Raw genomic sequence first — 8,335 nt, forward strand, 5'->3', positions numbered from 1 at the left:
TGAATGGGAAGACATGCTGAGTTTTTGGCAAAGAGCATGTGTCTCCAACATTTCAATCGAACAAGTGTTCACAAAAACAAATCTAATACTGGAAAAAAGAAACAGCCCAATGGAATAAGAACAACTGCCCCGCTCAATGCACTCGAGTCCCTTTCTTGGAGATCACAGGTATCAAATGTGTTAGTTGGGCAGGTGGAACCGCATCAAAGCCCACAGGCTGGACTTCACTTCTAAATGCAGAACAGCAGCAAAAAATACATTTGTATCTGATTCAGATACATCCAGAAAGAAAAAGAAAAAAAAAAAAAAAGGCCAAACCTGAACATTCAAGAAGTTATTCTCTGCCCTGAGACTCCCCTCATAACCCTAAAGGGTGGGCAGGGAGCTTGCAGGTGACCTCCACATCCTCAAGTCCTCAGTGGCAGGTGCTGAGATTCATGGTCCTGCGGTGTTTGGGGCGAGGGGGCAACTGTGACCCCAATGGACTCCCTGAAGACCACGCTCCCAGCTGAAGAGTTTAAAAGGCTCTGGAGCTGCAAAGCCCAATTTCGAGCCCACAGCCCTGCTGACAGATGGGAGGCAGACAGTGCTGAGGATCAGGCCTTACAGTTTGGGAGGCATCATTAAAACTGCTTTCAGCTGCCGGTCCTCAAGGAGCCGCGGGCACACGCAGGGTCTTCATCCTTTGCCTGCCTCGGATCCCCTGCAGCCGGGCAGGGCCACTCTCGGTGGGACTGTGTGGTGTCCATTGGGAAACAACCCCGGGCCGCAGGCCTTGTGGGAATACAGGCAATAACAACGCCAAACAATAACCTAATGACATTCCGAGTGATTTTCAACATGAAAGCAACAGTCTGGTTTTTATTAAGTTACCACTTCATCATGTTCCCTGATTGCCTGCCTTCACGCCTTAGCTGCCTACAGTCGCGGTTTAAAAAAAAAAAAGTAAAATACATATTCATAGGTAAGAAAATGGGCTCTGCTCCACATTTTAGTGTCAAAAGCAAGTTGGGGTGAAGGGCTCCTCTGGGAGCTCTCCGCTGCTGCCTTCTCGGGGCGCGCCGGCTAGAGGCAGTTTTCAGCACTGAGCTTTATTGAGTCGAGGGGGGGACGTTTGACGTTTAATTTGACATCTCACGGCAGAGATCACCCCCTTCCTCCTTGCTGTCCCCTCCTCCTTCCGACGAGGATGGCAGAGAAGCGCCGCCTCGCTGCCACCACCTCGGCCCCGCGCAAACTCCGCGCCCGCCCCCCCCCCCCCGCGCAAGGAGCCCCGCGGGCTGCAGGAGGAACAGAGCTCACGTCCAGACAAACGGACGGTGAGCATCGAAGAGATTGCTCGCCCGTTACGGACAGAGATCCCGGGTTCTCCTTGGCTGCGGCGCGGGGTTTCCTCCCGGGGCGGGGAAGGAGGGAAAAAAGGAAAAGTAAAAAAGAAAAAGAAAAAAAATTAACAAGGGGAAAAGGAAAAAAGGAAAAAAGGAAAAAAGGAAAAGAGGAAAAGAGGAAAGGAAAAAAGGGAAAGGGAAAGAAGGCAAATAAGGAAAATAAAATAAGAAACATAAAAGGAAAACGAAAAGAAAAAGGGAAAATGAAAATGGGAAAAGGAAAAGAGAAAAAGGAAAAGGAAAAAAGAAACTAAGAAAAGAAGAAAATACGAAAAAGAGGGGAAAATGAAAAAAAAAGGAAAATAAGGAAAAGAGGAAAAGGCAAAAGGAGTCCGCTGCCCACTTCTCCCTCCCCGGGACTCCCAGGGTGCTGCGAAAACTGCCTCCCCAGGGCGCAACCCGGCCCCGGAGCTCCGGCAGCCCCCGCCGCGCCTCCGCCCGCTGCCCATCCCCGCTCCCTCGGGGCAGGGGCGGGCGGCTCTCGACCGCTTTTCCCCCGCCATCCCTCCCGGCAGGTCACCCCACATGCCCCTCAGCTCCAGCCACCCGGCCTCCGCCCGGGCTGCCGGCGCCTCGGGGGCTCCTGCCGAGCCCCGCCGGGACGAGCGGGACCCCCAGGGCTGCGGAGTGGGGCGCCGGGCCGGCACGACCGCAGGAGTTTGGGGGGCCCGGCCCGGCCCCGGGCTGAGAAAGCGGCTGCTGAAACCCCGTCCCCGGGGCTGGGCCGCGGCACGGCGGGGTGGCCGCAAACCCGACGGGGAGGACGGGACCCCCCGCCCGTTTGGGGTGCGAAAGGGCGGCGGGACCGACCTTTTCAGAAAGAAAGGTGCAGCCTTTTACGAACGAAAGTTGCCGAGCCCTGGGGGGCGGAAGGGAGGCGCGAGATGCCGGCGTTTTCCTCGTTTTCGCCCCAGCAGCGCGGCCCCGAGGGCGGCCGCCCCTCGCCCCCCGCCCCCCGGGCCGAGCCCTGCCGGGAGCGCGCGGCCGGGGGGAAGGCGCCGGGGCTTAATTAGTTGTGCTCGTTGTTGCCCTGTTTCCTGTGGCCCCAGCAACGCGCCGTTGAGAGCCATCAGTCAAAAGGCAGAAGCAGGCTTCCCGCTGCCGCCCCACCGCTGCCCGGCCGCCAAATAAAGGCGAAGTTCGCACAGACTGTCCGTGCCCCCCGCCCCGTCCCGCCGCCCACCTCCACGGCTCAGCCCCGGCTCCCCACGCCTAACCCCCACTCCCCACCCCCGGGGCGGGAGGTGTCCCCCCGGCCGGGCTCTGCAGCCCCGCAAAGCAGGTGCGGAAACCGAGGGCCAGGGCGGCCCCTGGGCCGCGGGGAGCCCGGGGCACGTCCCGGGTGGGCAGGCCGTGGGCCGGCCGGGCGGCAGCGGGACACACGCCGGGCGGCGGGCCCGGCTGTCGCTGGGACAGATTTCCCTAATTGACCTGTTACGGATCATCCCCGCAACCGTTGGGAAACACATTTCCACGCTTCACTTCTTAACGTTTTAAATACATATTTAACGGATGGTTGAGGCTTTGCCGGGCCAGCTGGGAAACACACGGGTGTAAAAATAATACAACAAAAGGCAAAGGGGCCGGGAGGGATTTACCCCGACCCTGTTGCACGAAGCTGCCGGGGCGAGGGGGCTCGCCGGGAGCCGGACGAGGCGGGAGGCATTTCCGAAGGTCGGGGTTTTTTTTGTTAACGTCCTTTTTTCTTTCTTTCTTTCTCTCCCCTCTCCTGCTCCGGACTTTCTGGAGGGGTCGTTTGCGGGTAGGTTTTGGTGGCCGCCCCGGCTTCTTCGCCCGGTCGCTGCGGGACGGAGCCGGGGCTCCACTGATGCGGAACGGAGTGGCCGAAATCACTTTTTTCCTCCCCCGATAGTCCCTCACCCCGCCTCCCTTTGCAAGCACTTAACGGGGGGATAACGACGGGCTGGGGCGCAGGATGCGGCACCCGCCGGGCTGAGAGCTCTCCGGCGGGGCGGGACGGGGCACCGGGAAACACCGACGTGCTGGCGGGAGCCGGGCAGCGCGGCCTCCCCGAGGGCCTTGCGGCGGCGGGGCCGGGGGCTGTTTGGTGCCGTCCCCGTCCCTGGTCCCGTCCCGCCCCCCCAACAGCTGTTCCCGGCGCTGTCATTGTTGCATGTTATCATGGATTTGACAAAAGTCCCTCCCCCGCGCCCCCCCGCCAGCCTCCCCGCGCCGCCGCCCCCCCCCCCCGCCCGCCCCACCGAGCCGGACCGGCCCCGGTGACATCAGCCGCCCCCCCCGCCGCCGCCGCCGATTGGCGCAGCCCCCCCCCTCGCCCGGTGACATCCTTCCTCCCCGGCGCGGCTATAAAGCCGCCGCCGCCGCCGCCGCCAAGGTGCGCGCTGCTGCCGTGCTCGCCCGTCACGGCGCGCCGCTCCCCACGGCCGCCCCGCGCACGGTAAGCGCCCGCCGCGCCGCCCGGCCCGGCGGAGAGGCGCGGAGGGAGGGCCAGGGAGGGGACCGGACGGGACGGGAGGGGACCGGACCGGACGGGAGGGGAGGCGCCCCGCCGAGGGCGCCCGGCGGGCGGCGGCGAGGGGAGGGCGGGCAGCGCGGCCTGCCCCGCCGGGGGCGTCGCTCCCCGGCCCCAGCAAGTTCCCGCGGGGGCTGACCCGGGGCCGCCTGCGGGCTCTCTCCCCTCCCCGCAGGCAGCCGCCCGCGGCGCGCCGCCCTCCCGCCCGCCGGGCCATGGACTCGGACGCCAGCCTGGTCTCCAGCCGCCCGTCCTCCCCGGAGCCCGATGACCTCTTCCTCACGGCCAGGAATAAAGGCGGCGGAGGGGGCTTCACGGGAGGCACCGTGTCCAGCTCCACGCAGAGCGACTCCCCGCCGGAGCTGAGCGCCGAGCTGCGCAGCGCCATGAGCGCTGCGGGGGTGGTGGTGGTGGACAAGCTGGGCTTCAAGTCCTCGTCGTCCTCCTCCTCCTCGTCCTCGTCCTCCTCCTCCAAGAAGGACAAGAAGCAGATGACGGAGCCGGAGCTGCAGCAGCTGCGGCTGAAGATCAACAGCCGGGAGCGCAAGCGGATGCACGACCTGAACATCGCCATGGATGGGCTGCGGGAGGTGATGCCCTACGCCCACGGCCCGTCGGTGCGCAAGCTCTCCAAGATCGCCACGCTCCTCCTGGCGCGCAACTACATCCTCATGCTCACCAACTCCCTGGAGGAGATGAAGCGCCTGGTCAGCGAGATCTACGGCGGGCACCACGCCGGCTTCCACCCCGCCGCCTGCCCCGGCGGCATGGGCGCCCACTCCGCCCCGCTGCCCGCCCACCCGGGCCACCCCGCCTCGCACCCCGTCCACCACCCCATCCTGCCCCCCGCCGCCGTTTCCAGCGCTTCCCTGCCCGGCTCCGGCCTCTCGGCCGTCACCTCCATCCGGCCACCCCACGGGCTCCTCAAGTCGCCCTCGGCCGCCGCCGCCGCCCCCCTGGGCAGCGGCTTCCAGCACTGGGGGGGCATGCCCTGCCCCTGCAGCATGTGCCAGGTGGCGGCCCCGCCGCACCACCACGTCTCCGGCATGGGCACCGCCAGCCTCCCCAGACTGGCCACCGACACCAAATGAGCCCCTCGGAGGGGCCGCGCCCCCCCCTCCGCACCCCCATTCCCCCCGCACCTCCAGGACCTACAAACGCGGCCCCCCGGGCGGCAGCGGGTCGTGTCCGTGTGTCCCGTCCCGTGTGAGTGTGTGTGTCCCCCTCGCTCCCGGGGACGTCGGAGGGGCGGCGGGAGGGGATGGAGCCCGGCCCGGGGTCTGCCCCGCTCCTCAAACGGCGGGGAAAACCACCCCACGCAAGTAAACGCCCGCGCATCTTCTTTATTTTCTAATTTTCCGTTGCTGTCGATAACTTCGCTAGGAGGGGAAAATAGTCCTAGGCTGGTCGCAAAGAGAGGAACCAAAACTGCAGAGGGGTTTTTGCTCGTTAGTTTGTTTGTTTGTTTGTTCGTGTCGTGTCCCGTCCCGTCCCCCCGGTTTCGTTTCCACGCGTGGCGCCTCTGGAGCCGTTAGTGGGTCGCATCCCGCCCCGGGAAGCCCGTCCTGGGAGCACCCGGCACCGGCGAGGAGCTGCGGGACTCCGGGGGGAAGCGCAGCCGGGGAAGTCGGTTTATTTCCTCTTCCCCCTCTCCATCGCCCGCCGGTTTTGAGGTTTGGTTTTATTTGGGTTTTTTTGTTTTTGTTTGGTTTTCGGTTTTCTTTCTGGTTCGGGATTTGTAAATACACCCTTCAACGCTAACGATGCAAGCCCGCTCTGCCCGAGCTTTCCGTCCGTGCACTTGTACTGTGTAAGCCTCATGAGTGAAGAAGCGGTCGGTTTGCCTTGATTTCGTTGGTTTGGGTTCTTGGGGCTTGTTGGGGTTGTTGGTTTGTTTGGGGTTTTTTTTTAAGCGTATAACACGTTTTTCGTTGTTTGGGTTGGTTTGGGTTTTTTTCGTTCCTGCCACTTTTAACAAAGTTTGAACTCTTTAATACTCTTTCTGTGTAGGAACTTTCACACTGTCCGTGTTGCAATACTGAGAACTTGGGCTTGTTTCTGAAATAACAACTTTTCTTATCGCTGCCCCTTGCAGAGATTTTATCATCTGTTTATTTTTGTAAAAAAAAAAAAAAAGAAAAAAAGAAAAAAGTTGCTAAATAATATTTATTACTTGTTTGGTTGCAAAAAAAAAAAGTGATCCACTGTTGAAATTTTAAATAAAAAAGTTTAAAAAGCATTTTAAATAAATGGCCTTTTCCTCTTCCCCGCAGTTCCGAGGCAAGCGGGGAGGCGGGGCTGGTGCGGGACGGCGGGAACATTTTAGGAGCATCCTTGTCTTTTCCCTAAGTTTTTTGTGGGGTTTTTTTTTTTTTAGTTTGTTTCGCCGGCTAATGGAAACCGGTTTTGTGGCGGTTTTTTGTTTGGTTTTGTTTTGTTTGTTCCTCGCAGAATAAGGACGGCAAGGAAAGAAACGGCTTGTTACGGGGTTCGTCATGGGAAAATTTTTGCCCTCCCGAATCCAGCGCTCGGCAAGAGCAAAATATTAATTCGGGGAAAGGAAACATTAAACTTGGCGGTGGGGTGTTTGCTCACTATAACCGTTTCTGCGCACTTGACCGTCAACCAAAACTGACCAAAGGAAAATCCACTGGAAGGAAATTTATTTGGGGACAGTCGTCTTTTTTTTTTTTTTCTTTTTTTTTTTTCCCCTCCCGCAGTTGACAGCACCTCTGGCCCGGGTGTATTTTAGCAGCTCTGTACGGGGGTATTTGGAAAGGGAATATTTCGCCCTCCCGCAGACCCCGAGGAAAGGGCTGTCTTCAGAGTGCGGGCACGCAGTGGCCTCTGGCTTCCCCTTTTGCTTGTGGGAAGAAGGGGAACGACCCAAGCGAATCCCCTTTTTTGAGGAAAAGGAGGTGGGCAGCCCCCGGGGCGGGCAGAGGGGCTGCCCGGGCGCGGTTCCCACGGCCCCGCCGCCGCACGCTCGGCCCCGCGCTCCCGGATGGGCAAGGAGACCGCAACCTCCCCGTCCTCGCCCCACCACATCCCCTCTGGACCCATAACTGGCCAGGGGAGCGATTTAAAACAGCTGGCTGGCTACCGACGGGTGCAATACAAAATAGCAGACACACATACCGTAACAGAGCGCGGAGGAGTTTTGGGCGCACAAGGCACCTGCGGGGGGGAAGGAGAGCGAATCGGTTTTGGTGTTTGGTTTTTTTTTATTGTGCAAAGGGAGGGGGCGGGGGGGTCCTGGGGTCCCCACGGGGCGTGAGCCGGCCCCACAGCCCCCTAGCCCCGGGCTCCCGCCTTGCTCCGTCCTTCTGCGGCTGGCCCCACGGCAGCCCTGCCAAGGGAGGGGAAGCGGGGCTCGGAAAGGAGCGTCGCCCCCTCCCCCCGCAGCGTCCCCCCGGGGATGATGAGAAACAGCTCACCCTCTTGTCCACGGACACCCAGCCCAGCCCCTGGAGACAAGCTCCCCGCACCCGCAGTCCCGATTTTTGGCGACCAAGCCCCATTAACGCCGGGAGGGACGAAGCCGCGGGGACCGTGGGCAAGGCGGGGGACAGGCCACAGGCGGGGCGGCCATCCCGTGGATTGCCCCAGTCGGAGAGCTGGCCCTCACCCTTGGTGGCCAAGAGGGCTCTGGAGCTGCCCCTCGCTTTAAGGCCGCCTCAGGGAGCTACCTCTGTGTCGGTGGCTTCTGCCTTGCCCGGCCGAGGTGGGGGGGTGTTCCTTTCGTCCTGCAAAACGGGGGTCTGGCAGCCGGGGGTCTGGCAGCCGCTTGGGACGGCCCCCCCGACGGGCACCCTTCTGCCAAAGGCCGAGCTGAGCCCGAGAAGGGGCAGAAACAACCCCAGTCGTCCCCCTCCGGGGTGCGGAGGCGAAGCCCACTCCTCCGCCCAGCCCCGCCGCGCCGGGGATGGGTTGGGAGGTTCCCGTCAGGATGTAACCCCCCATCCCCGGTTTTGCCCCTGGAGCCCCGCTACCGCTGCCCTGCACCACCACCGCCCCCCCATCTGCAGGGAGGCCGCAATAAGCAGAGCAGCTTTCCCAATTAGCAGGGCTCCGGCGAGGGAGTGCTGCTGCGGAAGAAGGGCAGGAGCAGGTGAGAATTAGAGGGAGCATCATTAGGAGCTCTTCTTTGTCTCTATTAAAGGCAATAATTAGCACCCTGACAGATGCAAAAGTCGGCAGTGGCCAGAAGCTGGTAAATCCTGCTCTTCTGCCCACCGCCCCCCCCCCCGCCCCGACGGCGCTCCCCACGCCAGAGGGCCGTTCCCCGCCGCTAACGGGTGGCCCCGACGGGCAGCGTGGGGGTCCGGCTCTTCTGCGGGGGCGTTTCGGCCCTACCGGGCCCCGCGCTTGGCAAAAGCGGGGAGGGCAGCCTGGCCCCCTCCGGAGCCCCCTGCGCCCCCGCTGCCGGCCAGGTTGGGGCGGCCGAGGAGGG

The 8,335-nt window shown here is 62.1% G+C and overlaps 1 protein-coding gene across 1 annotated transcript; it reads left to right on the forward strand.

Moving 5' to 3' along the window:
• Positions 1-3,755: 3,755 nt before the first annotated feature.
• On the forward strand, positions 3,756-4,988 carry OLIG2 (oligodendrocyte transcription factor 2). Its single transcript, XM_081999823.1, has one exon. It carries the CDS (start codon positions 4,098-4,100, stop codon positions 4,971-4,973), a length of 876 nt encoding a protein of 291 aa, XP_081855949.1. The 5' UTR covers positions 3,756-4,097; the 3' UTR covers positions 4,974-4,988.
• Positions 4,989-8,335: the final 3,347 nt, after the last annotated feature.

The sequence above is a fragment of the Phaethon aethereus genome (genome assembly GCF_964289735.1).
Source record: "Phaethon aethereus genome assembly, chromosome: 1".
In the NCBI taxonomy this organism is placed as follows: Eukaryota; Metazoa; Chordata; class Aves; order Phaethontiformes; family Phaethontidae; genus Phaethon; species Phaethon aethereus.

What these genes read in the sequence shown, in the direction of transcription:
- OLIG2 (XM_081999823.1), top strand. Translation starts at nt 4,098, where the DNA reads ATGGACTCGGACGCCAGCCTGGTCTCCAGCCGCCCGTCCTCCCCGGAG.